Source organism: Triturus cristatus, chromosome 10 (assembly GCF_964204655.1).
Source record: "Triturus cristatus chromosome 10, aTriCri1.1, whole genome shotgun sequence".
Classification (NCBI taxonomy): domain Eukaryota; kingdom Metazoa; phylum Chordata; class Amphibia; order Caudata; family Salamandridae; genus Triturus; species Triturus cristatus.
The window spans coordinates 883100139-883126730 of record NC_140593.1 but is presented as its reverse complement, the minus strand read 5'-3'; the positions used below and the strand labels follow the sequence as shown (position 1 = coordinate 883126730).

The 26592-nt window shown below is 44.8% G+C and overlaps 1 protein-coding gene across 1 annotated transcript in view; it reads right to left on the bottom strand.

Annotated features, from left to right (window-relative positions):
• The window catches only part of LOC146796165 (uncharacterized), a 202136-nt gene that overhangs the window by 119523 nt on the left and 56021 nt on the right, over positions 1–26592 (bottom strand). Inside the window, exon 2 of the mRNA XM_085628568.1 lies at positions 6519–12641. Coding sequence (XP_085484694.1) covers positions 6519–12641 — 6123 coding nt within the window. The remainder of the gene's footprint in view (positions 1–6518; positions 12642–26592) is intronic.

Genomic DNA, 26592 nt, shown 5'->3' with positions numbered 1-26592 from the left:
GTGGAAAAAAATGGCAGTCTATGTGCTGGATCTTATTCTGATTTTAGTTATTTCAGATGTTTACATCCACAAAAAGCCAGGGGTTGAAACCAACACTGATGGACCACTCTGTTAGCAGATGTCTAAAGCCAGGTGAACCATAGTAGCAAAATCCTGAAATGGGTAGTCCAAAAACCTGTTTCTGAATGTGCACGTTAATGTATGTGCATGTTGTGTGTTATGTATGGTGTGATGACAATAGCTAAAGCTGTCTGTAAGAGAGATATAGAAAGGGCTCTGAAGATTTGTGGTTCAACATAGTAACCTACAGATCTAAAATTCAGTATCAAACTGTGCATCACACTGTGGTTCTTGAGATAGTTTGAAAAATAACCCATTGTTGTTGCTTACATTAAATTAGCATTTTGTGGCATTAAGTTAGCACATTTTTCTATCATGCTAATTTGTGTTAGTGATGCTAAAGTAGGTGGTTTATGAGTGTTTCACAAGATTTTATACCATTTATTTTTTGACAGCGCAGTTGTACTCATTATGTGTCACCCTGATTATTGTCCCTACATGAGCGGACTGAGAACGGTGGCCTGTAAGGCAAATGTTCCATGTTAGTGGTACTTATCCACCATGCCCATTTTTGGGGACCCAGTTAAGCTCCATAGAGTAAACCTTACTCAAGTCTTCTCTCTGTTACCTTTTACTCTAGCTTTTGTATATTTCCGTCCTTACTTATGATTTACCTGGCCTGACGGCGTCCTTAGTTCCCAGTGGCCATTTTATGCTTCTAGCACTGAAGCCACTTCCACAACACACTCCAAGATGGAAGCTCATTACTATATGCATCACCGAGTGCAGCATTTCAGAGTCTCTACCCGCCATTACATATGCCACAGGTCCATGTACCTTGACAATATGCTGGAAGTTAATTTTGTGTAGTCGATATAAGGACAGGTCTACATGAAAGCTTCGATATTGTGGTAAATCATAACACAATATCGAAGCTTTCAACCTGTCCTTATATTGACTTCACAATATTAAGTCTCAGCATATTGTCAAGGTACATGGATGAATAATTAAGAAGTGTAAATATATACATGACTATGTATGTTGTTTTTTTTAAGTATTTGTTGTGTTTTTTTAGGAAAAACATACACTGAGTGTCAACACACTTGCATTTTATATATATATATGTATTTTTGATTCTTTCCATTAACTTTTTAACTAAACTTGCTGCTAACGTACAACAGACATGAAATTAAACAAGCTCTATTTCTGAGTGGTGCCTTCCAGCAATGGCCAGCCCCGTATTACCTATGCATACTTACCCCCATGGTTAGCAGTTGACATTGTAGAGATGGGATGTGTCCAGATGGATATTATTGACCTGATATTGTGACATACAACCAGACACAAAGCATAGTGCTGCAGAGCCATCTTTTGAGTTCTATAGGTTTCACAGTAATAAGCATACACATGCACAGCATCTAAACTCACCACCCACCACAATGGAATATGCCACAAACCACTGGAAAAGCAGAAATGGCTTCAATAGAAATGTCTTGTCACTAATAAATTGTACCATAAGATCATGCACACCTTTGGGGAAAAAGAGTAAGGTAAAAACATTATTTTATGCAAATCCCTTTCTAGAAAGAACTGTAGAGAGGGATTTGCTCCAAAATCCTGCGCCTCCCTGAGGCAGGCATAATGAGGAGAAATGTTTTAATTTCTCCTAATTGTTTCCTCTTGCATGTGTGCTGCATTCTGAAGGACACATACAACGAGTAAAACTCCTTGAAGCACAGTTGTTATGCATGAAGGGACCCTTCCCTGCACAAAAACGATGCTGAATACAACACAGACAGTCTTGCACTGTGATGCATGGGGTGCCTGCGTTGACGCATAGCAGCCAAAAGTGCGCCATTGCAAGGACAGAGCAGTACTGCGCCACTTCTAAGTAGATATGGCGCAGTTCTGCTCTCTCTTGTTCACACAACGCAGCATAGAAACTTTACTTGCTGAGCTGTGATGTTTAAACTCTTTGTAAATAAATATGCCTCTAAATTTGGATTCCAGACAATTTTTTACCAGCATTTTCCTCCATTTCCTGGGCCTTTCTTGTTTGGCCCACAGCAGGCGCGTAACACCCATTAGGCTGAAAGGGCTTTAGCCCCCCCCCCTACCCCCCTCCCCCCTCCATTATACTGCCATATCCAAGGCTGTTGAATGCACAGGTAGTTCCTCAGCTGTCATGGGCTGGGGCTGACGACTCTCTTTTGTGTGTTTTAATTGCTACCAGCTCCCATGCTGCCCCACTCTTGTTATGGACTGTTGCTGCCAGAGTGGGAGAAAGGATGAAAGGATTTAATTTACAATACAAACGTGGGCATGTAGCACATTAATATAAAGTGGCCCGCCACTGGCCGGGTTTGTCTCTAAGCTCCAAAACAGGAATTGAGCCCTCTGCGTGGTATATAAATCATCATTTAAAAATGTGCCAAAGAATCCTGTTTCAAAAAGTGTATTTCTTTACCTTGGAAGTGTTTCACTTAAGTACACTAAAATGAGTTTCTGATTTGACTGAAATTTATCAGAATTCACAGTTTCCAAATGTAAACTTTGAAACATTCATGCCTGCGATGAGAATGCTATTAGCAGGGCAACTGGAATTATGCGATTCAAGCGTTTTTTCGAATAATATTGAATATGCTGCACTTGCCACATAATCCTTCATTTGCTGTATAATCTGTAGATATTGACAAAAAAAATTGTTTCTAACTCAAACGGATCAAAATTTACTAAAAACATGGCGATATGTGTTCCTGCACGCTGGAAGGCCCTTCGCCAAGATTGGATGGTCATATTCGAGTTGCTTAATGCTGTATTTAGATGTTAAATTGGTATTAACAAGGTGAAATCTTTCAGAGAAAGTTTTACCATGTGCAAAAATGACAAAATAATGAGGAACTACTATCACAAAATGTGCCGCATTACGCAACATAATTTGTGTTTTCCTTACAAATAATGTAGTCAACAGGTTTGCGGTGGTTCTTCGGTCAAATGTCCTTCCAAGGCTATTCTCCAGACAGAGCCTTTGTGTAGAGTGATTCTCTTCACAGCAGCGTGGCCCCCAGCCTGGATTACTCAGAACAGAGGTCCAAAGAGACGTGAAGTTTCTGCAACTGGCTTTTCACCGCCACACTGAACAGTGATCAGGATGAAGACAAAAAGCTAGCCTCACCTAAAAGATCTCTATCGCCCTGAACAACAAAGAGGAGAGTCCCAGCCGAATACCTATCAAACAACAGTACCACCCGGAAAACGAATCAGCAGCTCCACTCAACACCGTATGCTGCCACCACCGCTGTACATGCTAAACCCACGGCGGGGGAGGCAACCCACTGTCAGCAAAGTGAGAGCACTATTGGTGCACCCCTCCAGGTCACAGGACAGTTGCAGGACTTCATTTATGTCAGGGACAGGAGTAGGCCTCTGCACAGGCTATATTAGTGTGAGCCTAGAGACAAAATCAAATACTGGGTTATAAGTTAGTCACAGTCAAGCACTCAGAACATGGTAACATGCCTGCATAACCCGCAGGGAGCATTCTCAGCCCAACAGCATGTTCAAGCAATATTATGTTTTTCCGGAACTAATGCAGCTTATCTTACAGTCCTTTCAATACATAAATGTTTATTTGACTCCTATACATATGCTATTTTGTGGATACTATTTGTGTCTCAATGTATAAGCATTGTTGTAAATATACATTATTTACAATCCTTGCCCCTCTCTACACACTGCACACATGCAGGAATAGCCACCCCCATCCTCTAGATGGTGAGTAGTTTGGATGTTTTGTTTTGGTTTCTTCACAAGAACAAGGAGTTGGTGGTAAGGAAAGCTGACTGGAGCCAGTAAAGTTAACATTCCTTATGACCTGGTGGCTGCCTTGCTCAAGGGAGAACTGCCCTATGTCCTGCAGAGCTGAGAGTAGCCACGAGCCCTTAACAAGGAGCAGGAGATTTGAATATAGAGAGCTGTTGAGGGGCCGTCAGACCTGATGAGAGACCTCTAGAAGATTTCAGAGGAAAAAGGGATCCCCAGCCATAATACCTGAAATGGTAATACCTTAGAACATCCTGATTCCTTGTCAGTACTATTGAAATCCTCGTCACCACTGGCCCTTGCTCTTTGGAGGGCAAACCTGCATTACGTTTCACCCATCAATTTTACTCTCTTGCATCCCTTCCCCCTGCTCAACCACAATTCTAGAAGGTTAAGACAGTTTACCAGATAACAAAACAGAAAAACACCAACAGTCACTCACATTTAATCTCATCAAGGCTTCATCAATCCTTCATCAACGTTGCAAATGCTTGTGTGGTAGCAGAATCACCTGCATCTCATGACTAGCTCTGCAGCCAATCCAACCAGAACAGCCAACAACTCATTGAATAAAGGTATTTTCAAAAAGGAACTCTAAGGGAAATATTTACAACGCCCCCTGCGGCACATTAACGCCGCCGGAGCATCGCTTTTATGACGCTCCGGAGGCGCAATGTGCCTGCCCATATTTACAAGGCCACTGCATGGCTTTTCATGACCTTACAAATATGGCCCCCTTTCACATATTACTCTGCATGAAATAGGCGTTCCATGGATGTTGCGATGGGTGTTCCCACGCAACACCCATGGAATTTGACGCATTCCAAGATTTACAAGATCTTGTAAATGTGGGAATGCGTTAGATTCCTACACCTCCCAAGGGGAGCCATAAAAGGGGCTCTTGGAGGAGAAATACCTTTATTTCTCCTCATTTGTTGCTCTTTCTATGTGTGCTGCATTCTGTGGCACACGTAGAAGGAGGAAAACTACATCAATTATTGTTTATGTGCAGGAAGATGTCCCTTCCTCACATAAACAACCCTCCCTGCAATGCGGGCATCCTTGCACCCTGGTGCCAGCGTGCCTGCATTGGCGCTAGGCAGCCAACTGTGCGCCAGCACAGAAGAAAGAACAGTGATGCGTTGTATTTCTGTAAATACGACGTATCCCTGCACTTTCCTAATGACGCAGCTCGACGCAGCAAGATGAATTGAGGCACCTTATCGTAAATATGCCCTTTAAATGACTTACATAAACCCCTCCCTAAATCAAACAGGCTTTGAGACAAGAGATCCTTCTAAAGACCATCCAATAACAAACTGTTTTTAGTCAAAAAGAAAGAAAGGTCTGCCTCAAAACATATGCTTACATACAAAGAAACTAACCTGCTATCACATTTCCAAAACAGACTCTAGTATGGCTGAGGCACATAAGCAGCAGTGATTTCCACATGGGATGATTTTAAAACAGTGGATTAAAACTGGAGTACTGGCACGCCTATTACTTGAACTCTTCCTTCCCTTTGATACTGTTCACCATGACAAGCTTCTACAAAGACTTGACAACATCAGGGTGCAGGGTGCATAAATGAAGCAAAATGCATTTTTTCTATCAGACAGATCATCATCTGACTGCTCCCTTCATGCCAGCCTCATTAATTCACAACTAATGTACCCATCATCCTTTACCCCCTCTTTAGCATTTACCGCAGCTCTATATTGCACCCAATCTGCTTGTTCAATTTCAAGTGCTACTGTTATGCAGACAATAAAGAAATCATACTTAAGTATGAAAACTCATCTGACTTTGACTCATACTCAATCGGACAATATCGCCAAGTCAAATAATGGATGATATCTCACCACAACACAATAAACATGTCACAAATCGAAATATGCAGTAAATGGATCAAAAGCCGCCCATCTACAATATCGCCTCAGCAAGTAGGCTTACCACCAAACAACTGAGCCTAAGTGAGGAATCTAGGGATAAATATGGACTCCAGCCTGTCACTCATTTTCAGATTGTGTTTGTCTAATTTGTTTAAACTGCAATTTGGCACTTCTTTTCCTCATATTGGCTATAAAGATATTTCTGCCTACATTGCTTGAAATGCTTGACCCACCCCCCTGACTGAAGAGTTAGACCCCTGGCTCACAGAGTAGATGATCTAATATGTAACAAGCACTGTGACCAGCTCTATTCAGTGTCGTGTGCTCCAAGATGAGACACCCTGCAAAAATAAACTAGGCAAAAACTGTAAACTGAACAAAAACTGTAAGCACCATCGCTAGTCTGCTAGGATCCCTGCCCATTCCACTCCTTCAGATTTTTGCAGTAGTATGCAAAGCATACCCCTAGAGACATAATTTTTTGTAGCTACATCTAAGTCATGGACCTCTCTGCTGGGGTACGTGTGTGCTGAAACTCACCTCACTAAAGTAAGGAAGTCAGTTACAACAAGGCTGCTCGTTCAAGAGCTGCATCTTCTTTCTTTACTCCACTTTTTTTTACGTGCATTGGCTGCTTTTTACCTGATGCCATGTAAGATTAGATACTGGCATGAAGCTTCAGAGCATGAGCGCATCAGAAATAAATTTAACATTACATAATCTATTGTGACAGAATAAAATTACCTGAATACTTTTTGGAATCCTTTTGGAGAGATGCCTGTTTTTCTTTATAAATGTCCTTCTGGATTACCCTTGCTTCAGGAAGAGGACCTTCCATGGAAGCCTTTTTCTCTTGTATAATGTCCGCCGATCTGTGTGACGCGAAGGATAGTACATGAGGAGGCACTTGTGCAAGATCTGAGCCCTGAGGAAAAGAAACACTGGGGCTACATGGGGCAGCAGTCTCAATTGTGTCCTGGAGGGTAGCTGGGTCAGTGCAAGTCTCTTGACATGGATGATGCCATTTTACATCACCTGCCTGCAGAGGGTCCAGCTTCGAAGACGAGGGGAGGTCTGATTCTGTGTGCGGTGAATCAGAATACCTGGCTTCTGGAGACAAGGAACTTGCATGCTCTGTGTTCCCCGTCACACTCTCTGATGTGCTTTGGTTTTGGGCTCCATGAGTATGGATTGCAGTTCCGCATGGTAGGACACGTTGTTCTACCTCTGCCTGTTTATAAGTCCCTCTGCTATCGTTAATTGCTTCTGGGCTATTCTTCCAATTTTGTTCTTCTCCAGATTTGCTTAATTGTGGCTCTCCTGGTGTATTTGCAAGAACAGCTTCCCCATGCTCAGAAAACAGCCAGCCCTCATTCGTAACCTTAATGTTGATGTCACTCAGCTCAAGAGCAGATTTTCCCCCTACCATCTCTTTGCTACATTGAGGTGATGCTCTTTCTTGTGCTTCCTGGCTTTGGACATTTGGACATTGGACATTTCCAAAACAGAGATTTGATGTTGTGTTAATTTCAGAATCCTTACCTTTTGCTTTGCCAATCTCCAATGACTCCCTGAAACCCACAATGGATTTCACCTCAGTAATGTCTCTGGTGTTTGAAATGGACAGCTCTGTGGAAAGCTCCTGGGTTGGCTTACCCGCTTTGAGACAGGAAGGTCTTAGTCCTAGATCCAAAGCCCCCAGCTGACCAAAGGAGCCTTGTAACAGGCTGGTGATTTCCTGCTCATGGCTTAGGTGTTTCGTTTGGGAGGCTTCCCCTTCATTTGTTTGGATTTCTGAAAGGAATCCAGAGGAGCCCACATCAGCAACAATGCTCAATATGACACCTTTGGTCGCCACGACTTCCCCTTTATTATCAGAGAGGTCACTGCATATCACCCCTTTATCCTTTACAACATCCATTTCTTTTTGTGGTGAATGGCCATTACCAGAGTCTATTAGACTTATATCTAAAGCAGGTTGTTCTTTCTCTGAAGATGTCAATGACTCTTCTTGACCTTGGTTAGCTGGCTGTATGTCATTGTGTAGCAATGGAGAAGTCGCATGTGACTGCTGGGTCAGACTTTGCAAAGCATACACACATTTTGTTTCCAAATGTTTTTCCTTCACCTGAGTTAAAGGAGCAGGTAACTGGCACTTCTGTTTGTTGTCAACCTCTTGTTCTGTATTGAGTCTTGTAGGTAAAGTGCTTCTTTTCACACTACTTGCTGCAGGGTTGTACGAAACTGAATCAGATGATAAAATAGAAATATTCATGGTATCATACTCAAACTCAGGAAATGTGTCCTTTTGATCCCCTGACCGAGATTCACCATGAGTGGGCAACGGTGATGCTTGGAGTGCCTCATGGAAAGAGACTTCTGGCTGGGAAACCTCTTCTAGTTCTTCAGTTGGAGATGAGCCCAGGAGGTTACCACAAACTGTAATGTCTGAAAGCAAGATATCAGGAGAGGGCTGCTTGTCCTGTACCTCTTTCTCAATCTGTAGTACTCCACACATGAGGTTGCCGTCTAACTCTGAAGAGCTCTTCTGAATAACAGGCTCCGTATTTTTGGGGGGTGAGAATCCCAAGGATGCATTTTCTGATGTATCTCTCGGAATGCATGTCTCGGGTGCCCTTTCTGCAATTTCAGAAGTATCTTCAGAATTGTAGTGTTCTTCTTGGCTACTATTGGGTTCTGGAGGGTGAAGCAGTGCAGGACAACTGGTTCCCTTCAGATCTTTGGAATTATCACTGATACTTACAGAACTGTTTGTTAGTGGGTTATCCATTCCTGACTCACTATTTTTACTATGGTCACAGATATCTCCCCTGTCTGGTGTCAAGCAGGCCTGCACCAAGGAGGCACCATGTCTTTCTTCTGGATGCCTTGATTCCTGAGTCTTTGAAATCCTTTCATCTGATGACATCTCTTTTATTTCATTTTCTTTTGGGTCACAATTGAAGGCTGACTGAATGATTGTGGATCTAGGTGGGTCTGCATGTCTGTCTTCTAAGATTGGCAGTGAATGACTGGAAACATCTCCCATTGCCTGGGTCCCAGCAATTGTCTGCAGAGATGGTTTATCCAAGGATGTATTTGACTGCACATCATCTTGGCAAGATACATGTTGGTTTTCTTCCAGAACTATGCCATGAACAGTCTGAATTGCAAATGTTTCCACATTTCGGTTTGTTTTTTCTTGCACCATACTGATATTATAAGCAACGCCGCTAGGCTCTGCTTCCGTTTCGGGTTCAATTAAGTTTGGATCTTTGATCCTGTTCCCCTCTTGAGTCCTCGCAGAAAAGTGCCTTAAAGTGCAATCAGTTTCTGTCTGAATCTTTAGCCTGGATCCTAACAACTCTTGTGGTTCGTTATTGTTCACAGCCACAGTACGCAACAAGGATGAAGGGGCAAGCGATGAGAAATAATCCTCTGAAACACAGGTCTGTTTTTCTGGCTCAGGTGGCTTGGAAATTTGGTCATAGTTATTTAGCTGACATCTCTCAACAACATATACATCGGGAAATCTCTCTTTCAGTGCCTTGACACCTTCTTCGCATTCACAATACGGTATCCCCTGAAACATATCTGAAGATGCAATCGAGTAAGTACAGGCTGCTGGCACTGGCGGTAGATCTGTGAACCTTGATTGCTCTTCTGTATCACTGACTTGGTTGGACATTTCTAGATCTTTGTTCTTGCTGTTTGAAGGAGACCATGAGCCTAAGTGCCTTTCTGGCAGACCATGCACATTGCTGTCATTATTGTTTGCTCGATCAAAGGAGGAGTGTTCTTCAAGTTCCTGATCAGAGTCAAAACAGGCTATCAAACATTCACCTGCAGACATGACTTCAAATTGTGCTTCTCCTGGCTGCTGTAAGTACTCCTCAAAGGTCATCTCTGTAACAGTCGCTGGGTCTTCTTCTCTCTTTTCCAGTTTCATGATTCGCAGATCTCGTTTGTAACCATTGATTTCATCTGCATTTTCTGAGTCTTCTGCACCTCTCACATTCATGACACTTATTCTGCCTGTTGATTCCACAAGTTGCTCTTCTCCTTGTGAATCTTCCAATTCCATTCTCTTCTCAACCACAAGTTGGTTTGTTATCAAAGAAACCTGCTTTGTCTCAAATGGAATTAGGGGTTGTCTCCCACTGTGGTCTTTCATGTCTTTGTTCTCACCTGTTTTAAAAACCGCCTTGGTAAACTGATCAAATTTTGCCCGGTCGCTGGAAGCAACCTCCAGTGTCGAGAATGTCTCCAATTCTTCATCTGTATCAAAGCAGGCGATCAAGCACTCTCCTGCATTGAGAACATTGCCTTCCAGTGCCTCATCCATTTCTGACAGTGAAGACTGTGGCTCCTCAGAGATGTCAGGTGTTGATCTCCTTTCCTCCTGCATTTGCTCTACCTTTTCAGATTCAAATATCATGGCAGAGTCTGGTACTGAAGTGGAAGAATTTAAGAAGCTTGCCTCGCATTGTTGTTCCTCTCTAGACACTTGGGGGGAGCTGGTGTCTTTCTCTTTTTCAGCAGTGTTGCCAGCCATGTTGCCAACAGATTCATCATCTGAGATTCCCTCTGGCTCGCATGAGCTCTCTTGATGGACTGGCTGTTTTATTAACGTGGATGTTGCTTTATCATCTTGTAGTGCTGGGAGTGAACATTCTGCATTGGGGTGCATTCTACCCACTTTGTCTTCCTGGTCTTCTTGTGCTACACTTCCCTCACCAGCTTCCTCCAGAGCCAGATGTATCTTGTTGTGACCAACAGAATGTGAATGTACATCCAGCACATCCTCATCTGCACTTGAGAGGTCAGCTGGTTCTACATCCACATCCACTACTGCAAATACGGCACCTTCTTCATCCAGGTCAGAGTCGTCAGACGAAGTCTCCATTTCACTCTCACTTCCTGAAGCCTCTGGTTTGAAATCATCACTTCCTCCTCCGATGCCCTCTGCAGAGTCTGTCACAACAGCATACTGCTCAGTAGTGTAACGCTTGGCCTCCTCCTCCCCATCATAGGATGCAGACTCTGAAGATTCAGATGTGTCATCTTGATATGCAAAAGACTCATCCACTCCTTCATTCATGGAGGTCTCTGACAAGGAATGAAGGAACGAATCTTCATCATCGACCCCATGGATCACATCATTTTCTGCCAGTTCGTCTTGGGGAAACAGTGTGATCTCCACTGACTCAGCCTCAAAAAGCAAGCTCCCATGAAAAGGCAGCAACACTGCAGGGATCATCTGGTCATTGTCACCTCCTTCAACACTACCTCCGAAAAAAGCATCTGGGAGTTCAGAAGAGGAATCGCTCTCAGCCCTTGAACCTCCAATGGCCTGTCCCACTTCAGAAGTACTTGCTATGGAAAGCTGACAGGTATCTAAAAAGGCAGTTTGTGGAATGGTAGAATGGGCACCCAGGGAAGAAAGGGGTGAGTCAATGTCTTCTGAATTACAATAACTTATGCCAGAGAACTTTTCTTGAGTTGATGTGCATTCACCTGGATTTCCATAGTGGATTCTTGAAAAAGAGGTAGCAAAATCCAAATCCCAGTCTTCTTCTTGCTCATCTTCACTAGACTGGTCATTAGCCAGGTCCTTGCTATCCTGCTTCTTGCTGGGAGGCCTACCAACAGCATGGTTAAGCCTTGACTTCATTATTCCAGAAGCTACATCAAGATCCTTCTCTGTCAGATCAGGATCTAGACACAGGCTCTTTGATACGTCAAATGGGCCTTCAACTTCATCTGCCAGTTCTGAAAGTGATTCTATGTAGGCAGCGGGGGCTTCCATCTCTGATTCAGCCATAAGGTTTGGGGAGCACGAAGGCGATGTGCTGGATGTTACTGAAGAACCCCAGCTCCCTCCTTCCGCAGTGATGTATGACCCTGACGGAGATGTTGGTGGAGAGTAGAGACTGTCATTCTCCATGTCAGCCTGCTCTTCATTTAGATTCTCCTTTGAGGAGATGTGATATTTGAGGTGGGAGTACACTGTTTTAATGGGAGTTGAGGGAGCTGTGAAGTAGAGTTCGTGGTCAATATTGCACAAATGCTTGTTTGGGAATGACTGACCTACTGCCTCAATTGCCTCGGAAGGGAACTCTTTGGTGGTTTCTGAGGATGGTGAAGGCACGTCAGCATCCAAGGTTTGCCCTTGAGAAATAACATCCCCTTGTAAAATATACTCTCTGGCTGAACTTTCAAATGGTAAGTACAAATTGTTCTCTAGTGGGGCCACCTGGTGGTGCCTGTTATCCACAGCTTCAGGTTTTTGAGTTGAGTACACAAGAGTTGAGTCTATCTCTGCAATGTTTTGTACAAAGAAGTCTTCCTGGTTGCCTCTTTCTACAGAAGAACTGAAATCTGAAGTGGCAATTTTGAGGGTTGAGCACAACCGTGGAGCATTTTGGATGTCCTCCTGAGGGGCTTTGCCTTCATGAAGCAGACCGTCGCCCACTCCCATCTCCTCACTGCTGCATCTCGTTTCCTCACCCATTACAATCCGGGTGTCCAGCATGTCTGGGTTCAGGGGCTCCCTAGGTTGCTGGGCACCTGCATAGACGAGGAGGTTTGGTACCATCTCCTCTAATGGACTACAGTCATCCAGCGTGGGAGTCACTAGGTCCCCAGTGAGAGAGCCCCTCGCTGCCACATCACAACTGGCCCCTTCTGGTTGAGGCCTATCGGCTGTCTTTGTTTCTAGAAAGGGCAGGGTGCTTCCTGGATCCTTGTCAAACTCCGGTTTACTGTTGGGGCTGACTGCTGGGGAGTCTTGCACTGGAGTTAGGGTTTTGGGGGTGAAACCATCACTGCTGGGGGTTGATGCACATGAGGCATTTGCAGAAAACCCTGCAGATAAGCAACAGAAAGTGAAATGTCAGTAAGATTTAGGAATAATGTCAGAAAATTAACAGTTTGTTCAATAAACTAAATGAAAACACAATTTATGTTGATTGTATAAGTTATGAACCGACTTACCGTTATAACTTTTAATTACATTCCACAAGTACCAATAACATTTAGCTGGACTCAGCATCCAGAACAAGGCAATTTGCCACCTTTGAGTCCCAAGTAAGACACAAGACCATAAAAACAATGGCTTTCACTGTTTGAATGTTTGGCTCAAATTCAATTAAGGCGTGGAAGGGTGCACCAGGAGTTCAGGTACTGACATATGTTTCCAAACCTAGGGCATCAACCACAACTCTAACCATAATGATGTCAGTTACCCAACATGAGTGCATTTCACACAAACACGACCATAGTTTATGGCCAGGAATCTGCTAGTATTATAAGTAACAGTGGTCCCTATGGTAAGCAATAAAGCACAGAATTATTTCCTATTTCACAAACATTGTATACTAGTTAAAATTGTAAATCATAAATTAATGTACACTTCTCATACACACAATTGTAATATAATCAATATGGGTCCCGTGAAAATGTCTATGGCTGAGCCCCTGGTCGCGCATAAAGCGCCAACTCAGTCCCGTGGCGTGTGTAGCCCCTGAAAGCCCACGGACCGCAGCTGACTCGGGAGACACGGGCAGGAGAGGACTTAATCTCAAAGCCTCCCCTGGGCCCCTGGTCGCGCATAAAGCACCAACGCAGTCCCGCGGCGTGTGTAACCGCTGAAAGCCCACGGACCGCAGCTGACTCGGGAGACACGGGCAGGAGAGGACTTCATCTCCCAGCCTCTCCTGGGCCCCTGGTCGCCCATAAAGCACCAACGCAGTCCCGCGCCGCGGGACGTGCGTGGGAACGCGCCATGGGCGGGCTTATCCATGCCCCTTGCAGCCCAGAGAAGGCTGGGCTAGGTTGGGCTGGTGGGCTGGGCCCACCCTCTGAAATCGGCCACTGCACTCAAGGTACTGACCATATTCACCGTTATTTGTTGTTACTCAGTGTAAGTCAGCCGAGCTGTATAGTATCGTTTCGCTATACGATGAGTAAGCATAAGGGCCAAAATGATAGTTTGGGAGAGGGAATTGTGGGAACTCTTGACTCGTTTTTATCTAGAGCAATGTCTGTCCTAGCACATGAAATCAAGATGATGGAACGCTGCTTATCCCTGGAGCCTACCCTCCAAACAAGCTCCGCTCTGATGGGTGAAACACCTCTTGCTACCCCAAAACAACCCTTATTGCAAACTCAGGCAGAAGAATCAGAAGGATTAAGGGGGGCATTGTCCGACCAACCTGCACTGACAAAATCAAAATCAAAGTCAGGAATATCCACCAGGGCTGCAGGGGCAAAAAAGATCTCGGAAGCTAACACGGAACACCCAGGCAAGAGGAAAAGAGGGGGAGGTGCACAGAATCAAAAACCGGCAAAAGCGCCCAGACAAGCTAAAGCAAGAGGTAGTTGTGATGAAGAGGAACCTGTACAAGACATGCAAGAAGGAGAACGCATTTCGGAAACCCCCGTATTATCTGTCAGCCTCTTGACTAATGAAGACATGTGGCAGAGACTGGAAACTTTAGTAGCTACGACGCTGAACCCTAACACAGCAACACTGAAACGGATTGAAGGGAAGTTAGCGAACCTAGAAGCCCAGGTTACAAAAAATGACCATGCACTAGGGACACTGTCACTTACACTGAATGCAGGGCCTGCAGGGACTGGATTAAGTGCAAGAGTAAGACCGGACCAAGAGACTCAACCCCAAAATCATCCACATAAGATAGGGGGGATTGGGAATAGCCCAAACACTGAGCCCTCACCTACTAACCTGGCCAATGTCCCATGCCGGATTTCCGCAGAGATCAGTTTCGAGCACAGCCATCAATAGACAACCACACTGGCAACAGACAAGTGGTGCGGACAGCACAATAAACCATCAAACTCTGCCCTCTAACATAGTTTCCACTTCTCAAGGAGGAAAAGCACCTGGCCCAGGGTTAGGGCTAGGAAACTGAATAGATCACCAAAGAGAGGAAAGGCCGAATGTCGGGCCACCACTGACTGGAATACAGACCTTACATGTCCCCCCGGCAGCTGCACCTCTGGTATTGGTGCTAGGGAACACACCACTGATGAGGGAGGGTCAACTGGAATCTACAACTCAACTGATGTCCAAAGCTCTACACTATCTGACAGAAAAACTGAATGGGAGGGGGGGGAGAGCTTGGAACCTCTCAAGCCATCTGATTATGGCTAGACGGGCAGCGTGGGTAGGCCCGGCAAGGAAAGAAATGTTGGGAGACTGTGTGGTTTTAAATTTTAATAATAAATTTGTAATCAGATATATTTTAGAGTATCTAGTTAACATTTCCCTAAAGAATTCCCAAATTGCTGTGTTACCGCTGGGTTATTTTTATAAACCATCTCTTCAGTTATCCCAAAGGAGCAATCTACCCCAGAGGGAGAATCAGGCATGGAAGAACCCAGGGGGTTCCTTTATGGTACCAGGCTTAACCCTTGGGAATAGATTCACCCCTCTGACTGATCTAGAAGCGTGCGACTGACTGCATCCACCCCCGCAAAACTCTCAAGCTAACTGTGAGAATCAGGCTTATTTGGCTTGTTCTGCTGCAACGATTCCACACATACTTGAGTCACAAAGGGGGGTTACTAAAACGGTCCTCAAGAAAGCTTCGTGGAACGTGGCTGGCATTTCCCAAAAATTGAGTGATGAGAATTGGTTGAAAACATGGCAAGGCTATGACATGGCATGTTTGCAGGAAACATGGTCTACTGAGCCAATTTATGTAAACGGGTACTGCTCTTATCAAACTCCAGCTAAACCTTCGCCTTCAGTAAGGGCCAAGGGGGGCATTTTGACTTTGATCCCGAATACTTTTCCAAGGAAGGTAATAACATTCGAATCCCCAAATGTAAATTTCCATATCCTTACATTAGAGATACATCAGGAAGGCAAGTGGCTCCTAATTAACACCTATAACACCGAGTTCGGTCCAAACAGGCACGCTATTGTTGGCGAGGTTGACAAGGCCTTGGAACACTCCACAACAACAGTAGGAATGAGGCTTCTAACATTGTTTGGTTGGGAGACTTCAATATATATCCCTGCAAATATAATGTAGCCCATATATGTGGCCTAGAGGATTGGGGGGGGGGAACACTATATATCCCTTTGCACACAACGAATATGGCAACTGTTTAAATAAGATGCTAACATCCCGAAATATGGTAATGACCCGCGACTTAGAACTCTCATCAGGTAACATGGCAGGAACCTTTCAGAGAAATGGCCTAGAGTCAACTATTGACTACATGCTAGTTACTACCCCTATCAGCTTTAGAGCCAGCAGGCTGGCAAATCAATTCACAATTTTTAGTGACCATGCTATTTTATCACTTCGGATAAAGGTATCCATAGGGGAAGCCCCATATATTCAAAATGCTGATACCCCAATAGTGGCAAGAAGGAATGGAATACAACTAAAATGGGCTTGTGCTGATAAACCTAAATTGACCGCAGAAATTATATCAACTACATTGAGCAAGATAGCAATTTGCCTAGATCCAGAGGCTGAAGCAGGAGAAACTGTGATGGTCTTTTGTGATCTCGTAGAGAAGGTAAAACTGGCTCTAACATGTACAAAATAATCAAATAAGGGGTCCGACAGGGGCTGGTTTGATTCCCCTTGCACAAAAGCAAGGAGGGCTTTGATACCCGCCTTGAAAATTAGACCTAGAATCCCAGACCAAATTAGAGGACTGCTGGCTACATATAAGCTTGCTAGGAGAAATAGAGAGAAGGCTATAAAAGAGGAAATTTGGGAGGATCTTGACATAGCAGCCAAAATGGGTAATAGCCATAATTTCTGGAGGAAAGTTAATGCACCGCACTTTAAAAAACCCTCAGATCCCACACTAGATAACAACGTAGGTGAGGAAGCATGGGTAGCCCATTTTGAAAACATCTTTGCCTCAAGTACAACTCCCGAATACCACCCACCAATATGGAAATAAACCATCATGCTCCTCTTTCCTTCTCATTTATGAAAGTAAAGAAAGGTTTGATGTTGTGTAGCTCGGGTAAGGCCCCAGGACTGAATGGTGTCCCAATAGACTTTTTTCAAGAAACACCGGAACTATGGGCACCCCTATTAACGAATGTCATGAATAGTATAGTCCAAGTAGGTCCCCCACCGTCATGGTCCGCAGGTCTCATCGTCCCAATTTATAAAAAAGGGGACAGGGCCATTCCAAAAAATTATAGGCCAATTTCCCTGCTGGACACAACAGCGAAGCTCATGGGCCGGCTCCTCCTCTCTAAGTTAGAGGGATGGGCCAAAGACAACAACATTTTAATCCAGGCCCAATATGGGTCCAGCATGGAAGGAGCACCGTGGACCAGTGCTTGAATTTGGCACTGATAACAGAAAATACACCAGAATGAAAGAGGGGAAAATATACATGGCTTTCATGGACCTGTCGGCAGCGTTCGACTGTGTGGTCCATGAAAAGCTATGGACTATAATGGGGGAAATGGGGGTTGACCCAGTCATATTAAATTTTATTAGACAGATGTACTTCAATGGCACGGCTTCGGTCCGATACACTAAAAATGGGGATTGTACACGTTTATTCAAAATCGCCAGAGGAGTAAGGCAGGGATGCGTCCTTGTCTCATTTCTCTTCTCCGTTTACACAAACGGAGTAGAAAATGCACTTACTATGACGACAAGAGACGTTCCTATATTTAATTCGCAACTCCTACCTATCTTGGCTTATGCGGATGATGCGGTGTTGATCGCCAGGACGGGGCGTGGTCTTCAACACTTGATATCTTCGTATGTATCCTTCATGGACTCAATAGACCTGAGGGTAAATCATACTAAGTCCTTTGCAATCATAGTGGGAGCAAGAAAAAGAGATAGAATTCCCTACTTACATGTGGACACGGAGAGAATAGAGGTGGTTGACTCCTTCCCCTATTTGGGGGTTTTGTTTGACAAGGATTTATCATGGTCAAGGTTGGTGGAAGGAAGAAAGTGTGTAATGGAAAGAAGCCTTTCTGCGGTAAAATCATTTGCCCAAAATTTGGGTGCAAGACCCCTCTTACCGATAAGAAACATCTATCAGGCTAAAGTCAAGGCAGCAGTAACGTATGGGGCCGGAGTGTGGGGTTCTGTAGCAACGAGCACACTCCAAACTATTGAAAATAAGTTATTTAAGTCTTTAGTGGGCCTCCCTGTCTCTGCCTCCAATTATATTTTACACTTGGAAGTGGGCCTCCCTTACATTGCTGATACAGTACAATTGGCCCCAATCCTTTTGTGGCATTCAATCTGGCGGAGGGACACAATGCCGTTGACGCAAACAATAATAAAGAATTGTTTGAATATGGATAACAGCAGGATATTCAGGTGGCTTGACATAGAAACACTTTTGAATAAAATTGGCCTTTCTCAATTATTTAAGGATCCACCTGCGTGCGGAAAGGTTTCAAAGCAATAAGTCAAAAGTATGTTTCTGAAGATGGTGGAATATGAGCGAAAGGAGCATCATAAAGAGAAGCACACAGTTGCAACCTATTGTTCAAATTCACCATTGATAGAGAGAGGTTTTTTTTATCCAGTAAATGTCACCAACTCACAACATAGATTTATATTATTGAGGTTTCGATTGCACATGATTCCACTCATGCTAGGTTATCCGGACAAAACCTATAATCATGCTGATTTAATTTTGTGCCCATGTGACAACCTGTCAAAACAAACTGAATTGCATTTAGTTTTATTCTGCAGGCTATACGAGAAGGAAAGGGACGGCTATCTAAAACCAATTTTAAAGAAAGGGAATTTTAATCAATGCCGGGTGGCACTATATTGTTTAAAAATGTTATTTGACCCTTTGGTATGTTTTTCGGTAGCTACGTTCTTATGGGCCTGTATGAAAAAAAGAAAGAGGGGGATACCATTAACCTCTGGGTTGGCCACTTGCTAATTATCTTATACATCATATGGGGGTTGATAGGTTAATGATAGTTTTTACAATGTGGAAATGTCTTGATTGCTTTTAATTTTTAACTGCAGATGAAATATGAATTATTTATTGTTTGAATTGATAACCAACACTGAAAACATGGTTTTATCTCTTGTGCTTTTATGATAATTTTTAACTGATCGAATAAAGGATTTGACTTTGACTTTGATCCCATAACAATTAAGGGATCTTCATCAGGACTGTGGGTAATGGTGATCCGAGACAGAGCTGAATTGAATGAAACAAACAAAAGGACAAATGAGTATGAAATCAAAAATACATAACATAAAAACCATAAAAGGTAGAAAAAGTAAAATCAAAACACTGATGTACCATTTTAGAGGGCTATGGATAAGTTAAAAGTACCCATAAAACTACTGAGGTGGTGTTAAGAAAGGGAACATAACCAATCAAGGAGAGAGATTACACCGACCAATTAGGCTTACAAAAACTGTAACAATAAGGGTAAAGGGAGTTATGCAGCCAGAACCACCGTCTCCCTAATGACATGTTAAGCAATGTAAACAGCACTCTGGTAATTAAGCCATCCGATAAGGTTGGGGGTTGAGCTTCAAACTAGAAACCACTATTAGAATTAAATAATGAAAACACTTCCCAATCGTGAGTTGAGAAGCATGATGGCGTCTGTGTGATGTAGCCATAATGCAGCGCTCTGACCAGGCACCAGATCAAATGTAGTTTTGGAGGAAAAACCCGCCGGAGTATGCTGACGTTGGCAGTGACGAAGTTCTGGTAGGCTGCTACTTTGCTTTCAAAATTTATCGGCAGGAGGCGAGGCGATACAGTGTTGCAAGACAAGTTTCTACTTGCCTGCCAATGCCTTGTAGCCACTGCTGTGAGCTGTGATGAGTGCAGCTCCTCTGGTGGAAGCATTAGTAGGCCACACTAAAGCTTCGCACCCCCCTTCATTTTTTGGGGGGCGGGTTTCTCGCTCCTAACGGGCATGCTCGGTGCAATGGTAATGCAGGTGTTTTTCCTAAAGGTACATGGTTGTCTGGGTGTCTGGTTAAAGAGGATGCTCTCCACAGACCAATGTGTGGTATGTTAGCTTCGCAGGGGTGGAGAAGTGGGGGGAGAGGGGTTTTGTGGTGGACGGGTGGTTGGGGAGGGGGAGGTTTGGGGGTGGAAGGGCTGAGGAGAAGGGGGCTAAACAAAAAACAAAACAAAGAGCGAGCGGGGGAAAAGAAGGCAAGGATGTAGCGTAATGGATATCAAGTTATCAAAGATGCAAGTAGTGGGCATAGGAACAAGGCTTTGGATACCAAATGGGTAAACTATTCAGATGTTCACTAAATGTGGGGGGCCTGAATGACAGGGCTAAATGCCAGAGGGTGGCTGAGATACTGAGGTTCCTGGGCTCCGAGGTTATATGTTCACAGGAAATGAACAACCAATGGGGAAAGAGGGTATTGCTGAAAATTAGGGGGTACACCTTAGTAACATATATGACCCAGATTACAATGATTAGAGGCGTCGCTATTTTTTCCAAAACTAACATGGCGCCTGTAATGCAGAAATTGGTGGGAAAGTGGGGTGGTGGGCAATTGTGGAGCTGCCAGTGGAGGTGACTGCTTGTGCTGTTTATAGTTCGAACCAAGATGATGCAAATGTATTTGAATATCTAGAGGTGGAGTTAGCATCCTGGCCAACCCCATTGATAATATGTGGAGATTTAAATATATATTATGAGGTTGGAAGCAATAAAAGGACTAATTATCAAGGGAAAAAACCATGAGTTCACTGGACTTTAGTATAATTTAAGGACCTCATGGGCTGGTGGATATATGGGATGCTAAAAAAAGCCCCTGAACCGGGAATTACATATTTTTCTGTGCCACACAGAAAATACGTCCGATTAGATTATTTTTTTGCCTCATCCTGATTGGTGGGCAAGGTTGAAATTAAGAAATTAGCAAGGCTTTTGTCAGATCATAGTCCATCAGTGTTGGAAATTCCAGGGCAGGGAAGCTTCAATCCCTAGTCAAAATGGAATTTGGATAGGAAACTGCTCTTAAATAACCTTTTTATCAAGCATATGAGGAAATGGGTTGTTGAGTTTTTGACCTGAATAGATATAGTGCTTCGAGGGGAGTGGTCTGGGATTCTTTTAAAGCAGAATTGAAAGCGGAATTATCAGTTTGGTAAGGCAGCTTGGGGTTGTCTCCTCCAACAAATAGAGTCAAGTTACTTTTAAAAAGTGCAGTTCAAGAGTGCGATCGCTGCCTTGAGAGTCTGGAGAAAGGTTCAAAAACTGATGAAGATCAAACTATATAACAGATATACCCCGTTATGGTGGTCCTCACTTTTTCCGACCACTTATTACGATGTAATGTGTAGACAGTGGGTACAATCAGGCCTTATCAAGATAGGGGACCTATACGCTGCGGACCAGCTATGCTCATTTGCTGAGTTACAACAGGATTTCAGGACTGCAGCTGTGTCTTTGTTTAAGCATGTGCAGACAAGGGAATTTCTTAGTCGAGTCAATGTAAGCAAGATCTCCCTGGAAAGAGCACCTCTTCTAGAGGCTATAAGTTAGACAGGCTGTAAAATAGGGCAAATCTATAAACTTTTAAGGGATACAGGTCCGGAAGATCTGGAGAAGACTGAACTCAATTGGGTTAGGAAATTAGGAGAGGGGGATGTAGATCTGTATATGTCCATTGGACTAGCGATGAAGGTTCTTCTCTCATCCAATTTGAGAGCTCAGCACTATAAAACAATTTTACCTATATTTTACTCTGGTAAAGTTGTACGGATGGGGTAAAAGGAAGGATGATAAGTGTTGTAGATGCGGAGAGAGTCCGGCGGACTCGGTACACATGTTCTACAGTTGTGAGAAATTGCTGCCTTTGAAACGGGGTATTGAGACATCCTGGAAAGAGCTGTTTGGGAGGGAGATACTGATAAGTCCACTTATCATGCTACTTGGTTATGATAATCACAGTGAAAGAGACTTGACTCAAACCTATTTCATATTTATATCAATGAAAGTAGTGCGACTGCTAATTGCAACAGTGTGAAAAAGTCTGGAACCAGCTACATTCCAGGCATGGCTGGAGTGATTAATGGATAGCTATAATGTGGAAAGATCCCTGTACAACTGTAAGGGTAGGGGAGCTGAGAAGTTGGGTAAAAAGATATGGACCCCAATGATTAACTGGCTGACTCGTTCCCTTTGATATGAGGACTGGTTAGCTTCATTCTGGTAGTTGGGAGGGCTATAACTGACTAATATCTAATATTCGGGGAATCCGCATTAGAGGACGAGGGGCAATGTGTGCTAGGCTACCAATAGAGTTCATCTGACCGGGCTAGGTCTTTGCTAAAGCACCACTCCGGGGCATGAGAGAGCTTGTCTGGATCAATTGCACCTGTTTTTATTAACTAAGTGTGTGATTCGCCCTATCTGCTCACGAAAAACGAATGTTCTATTTAATGCTGTTGGTAATGTAATTAAATAAATCAGTTTAATGCTCTTCTCTTTGGGAAATAAATAAAATAAATTAAACATTACTTTCTGATGTGGATTATTATTTGAAACTCTCTTCAGATCCTACCAAATAAATACCAAAGATGATCTTCCAATTGACATCCATGGGTATGGAGGAGGGGTTCCTGACCCAGAAGGAATTTCTGTATCTCAATATTAAGAACCCATGCACACCTGTGATATATGCCTTACCCAAGGCACACACAAATATGGAGTCTTCCCAAGAAGACAAATTGTGTCTGGTTCCATTATGGAACCAATTGGGCAATATGTGAATTTTTTCATAAAATACTTTATCCCACTTACCATGTGCTACATTGGAGATAGCATGGACTTTATTATTATAACTGAAGATCAGTCTTTTAATCCTGACCCATCCATGTTGGTCACTTTAGATATCGAGTCATTATATATGCACGTTCCCCAAAACAAAGGGATAGAAGTTATCCAGAACATACTTGACACATGAAGCAGACCTCATCAGGTCCCAACCTCTTCTACAGTTAACTTCTTGAAACTGGCACTTACAAGAAATTTCTTCTCCTTTCAGAATGAGTTCTATATGCATATCAAAGGGAAATATATGGGGAACGTCTTTACCCCTAACTTTTCCATCCTGTTTATGAACAACATATAACAAAATACAATGTTGCCTATTACAAGCTCATTCCATGGCAATATCTTACTCTGGAAACGATACATGGATGATACTTTTTGATTTGGCATTGTTGTACAACGGTATAATGCAGGTAAATGCATTGTATGCCCTTGCCAAGCATTTGTTAGCACGCATGTTTTTCGCACAAATATGCATTTACAACGCATGCCAATTCCATGCATTGTTTTTTAGATTTAAAAACAATTTATTTGTGGGGGGAGACCCCCAACACCCCCCAACTTGCCTTAAATGCGTGTTATTGGCATGCATTGTAAATGCATATCCGCGATAAGAATATGCGTGCTAAAAAATGTGTGGTAAAGGCACAACGAGGTAAAAACCTCGTTGTAAAGGCTGTTTCCCATTTGGCAGGTTCCTTGCATGAATTTCACAAATGGTTATGCTACAACCAACCAACTGCATCTGAATACCAAATTGGTATCTAATGTATCAATGTTTCGTAATGAAAATCCAGTCGCAAGGTTTTTTTTTTTGTTTTTTTTTTTGAAAATTTTTATTGAACAATAAATCAATTACAAGCATGGGCCTACAACCACCAGGGCCGGCCGCTAGATTCAGACAGGATCATACAGATGTTAAGGCAGTAGTCGACTCCCGGGGCCCAGCCCCGTACATGGCTCCGGATAGTCCTAGGGAAGCAGGATACATAGGTTTAACATAAATAACAAATAAAAAACAAAAGGCGAGGCGTAAGGGCAAAAGATGTGGGTCAGGCTACATCCGGGGGACTCTACTTCAGACCTTCAAATAGCTATCAGGAGAAAGGAGTACTGATAGGTCGGGGGGGGGGTCACGGGAGAGGAACGTCTATATTCGGTTATTCCAAAAGTCGCAAGGAACCATCAAGGGTCAGGGGGACAAAGCAATATCGGTGTCCACTAGGGGGGGGAGTACAGATACCCCCACGATACGCGTTCCATTGCCCCCAGATTCTACCCCATGCCCCCGGTTTACCACGAGCCACATACACAGTCTTCTCCCTGAACATGCACCAGTCCATGTTCTCCTTCCATACGGACACGGTGGGAGGCCGCTGGGAACCCCAAAGCTGCGCTATATCTCTCTTGGCAATCATGTTCCCCAGGGCCGCCCACCGAGTCTGAGCCGCGTTATAATCATTGGGCTCCCACACATTCAGGACACAGCGACGCACCTCCGGCAGCAGCACAACCCCGGTGACTTGGCCCATGACCACGTGAACCCGGCGCCAGTATTCCGCCACCTCGCGACACTCCCAAAGGATATGGAGAAAGGTGGCTCTGAGTCCACATCCCCGCTTACAGAGCCCGTCTTCAGAAAATCCCATCGAGACCAAACGGGGACCCGTCACATACACCCGGTGGAGAATCTTGAGTTGGACCAGGCGGAGACGGGCTGGAATGGCCACTTCCTTGGGGGACGACAGTGCGGACTGCCAGTCCTCGTCGTCCAGTTCCACCCAATCCCCCGTCCACGCCTCCCGGAGGCGCACCAAGAGGTCAGCCCGATTATTGATAAGTTTTTTATAAATTAATGAGATAGTACTGTCGGGGACATGACCATCGAGTATGCGGTCCTCGAGGGGCGAAGAAGCCGGGATCTTGGTCCCCTCCCCAAAAACAGAGAGCAGGGCGTGCCGAATCTGGGCGTAGCGGAAGAACTCCCTTTCCGTAAGTTCGTATTCGCTCTGGAGCGCCGCGAATGTTTTAACCGCACCCTTAATCCATAAGTCTCCCACTCTACTAATACCAATCGTGTCCCAACGTTCAAACCCCTTCGTTGTCCAGAGGCTTCCCAGGCGGTCGGAGGCAAACAGAGGAGTGGCACATGTTAATCGCTCACTCCAGCCCAAGGCTACATTGGCCGCCTTCCAGATCCGTACCGCAATCTTAGTAGGGCCCGTAAGGGTCCGTCCAGCCGAGCTGGAGTAAAGTGCCCTGTTATAGTTTCCGCCGGGAAGCAGGAATTTATCCATCTCATACGCCGGATTCAAGCCAGGCGCATACGTGGCATGGTAAATGGCCGATAGCTGTGAGGCCCAATAATACCTGCGAATGTCGGGAAGCGCGATGCCCCCGTCGTACCAGGGGAGAGTAAGCTTTGCCAGAGCGATACGCGCCCGTCCGTCCCACACCAGTCTTCTCTGCAGGCTCTCCACCTCCCGAAAGTAGGACACAGGAATAACATCGAAGGAGTTCTGAAGTGCATAGAGAAATCTGGGAAGGGACATCATTTTAAACAGTGCTGCCCGACCCAGCGGGGACAAGGGCAGCTTACACCACCGAGCCGTGTCCTCCCTCAGACGCCGAAGTGGAAGCAGGAGATTCTGCTCATAGCGAGCCACCGGGTCCATCGAGACGTATATTCCCAAGTATTTAAAGCCGGACAGAGATAATTGGATCGGAAGCCGAGGCGGCAAGAGAGGAGGGTCACCGGAGATAGGATAGACACAGGATTTAGACCAGTTGATCGTTAGACCCGAATTTCTCCCAAAGGAAGTCAGAACATCAAAGAGAACATCAAGCGACTGCCGCGGCGAGGTGAGATACAGGAGAATATCGTCCGCATACAACGAGACCCGATCCTCGAAGCCCGGGGCCCACCGGATCCCTCTGATCGAGGGCTCCCAGCGGAGCCAAGCGGCGAGCGGCTCCAAGGCAAGAGCAAAGAGCAGAGGGGACAACGGGCACCCCTGCCTCGTACCCCTACCGAGAGCGAAGGGCCGAGAGACCCGCCCATTAACCACCACCTGAGCCATGGGTCCCGTGTAAAGAAGCTTCACCCAGCCAAGAAATCCCTCCCCAAAGCCGAATTTGGTCAAGACAGCCCAGAGGAACGGCCACTCGATGGTATCAAAGGCCATCGTGGCGTCTAAAGAAACCAGCACGGCTGGTTCGGAGAGGTACTCCGCACTGGCGAGGGCGCCGTGAAGACGCCGCAAGTTAAGAGCGGTGTTACGGTGAGGGATGAAGCCGCATTGATCCGGATGAATCAAATCGCAGATGACGCTCAACAAACGATTGGCAAGGACTTTAGCCAGGATTTTAGGCTCTGCATTTAGCAGTGAAATAGGCCTGTAGGAGGCACAGCGATCTCGTGGCTTACCGTCCTTGGGGATCACGACTATCGTAGCCAGACGCTGGTCGTCAGGAAGGGAGCCTGCCTCAAGGGACTCCTGAAACATACGACGGAGGAAGGGCGCGAGTTTATCCGGGCGCAACTTATATAATTCAATAGGCAGCCCGTTGGGACCCATCGCCTTGCCCGAACGAAGGGACCGAATCGCAGTTGCAATTTCATCTACAGACAAGGGGGCGTCCAGCTGCTCACGGTCTTCGGCGGACAGGCCGGGCAAAGCAATATCCCTAAGCAGAAGGCGAGAGTCTTCTTCATCCCTATCAGTCACCGGGGAGTACACGGCCCGGAGGTGGTCAGCGAAACATTCCACAATCTCACCAGGCTCAGTCACACACACTCCATCCGAGACACACAGCACCGGGACCACACGATTCACTCTCTCCTTCTTATCCAGCCACGCAATCAACTTTCCCGCCTTGTCCCCGGCCTCATACAATCGACCCTGCTGCTCCCTATACTTCGTTTTGGCAGCGTCAGTGACAAGAGACCTGTATTCAAACTGTTTCAGGCTGAGGGCATGGAGCCCGTCCGGA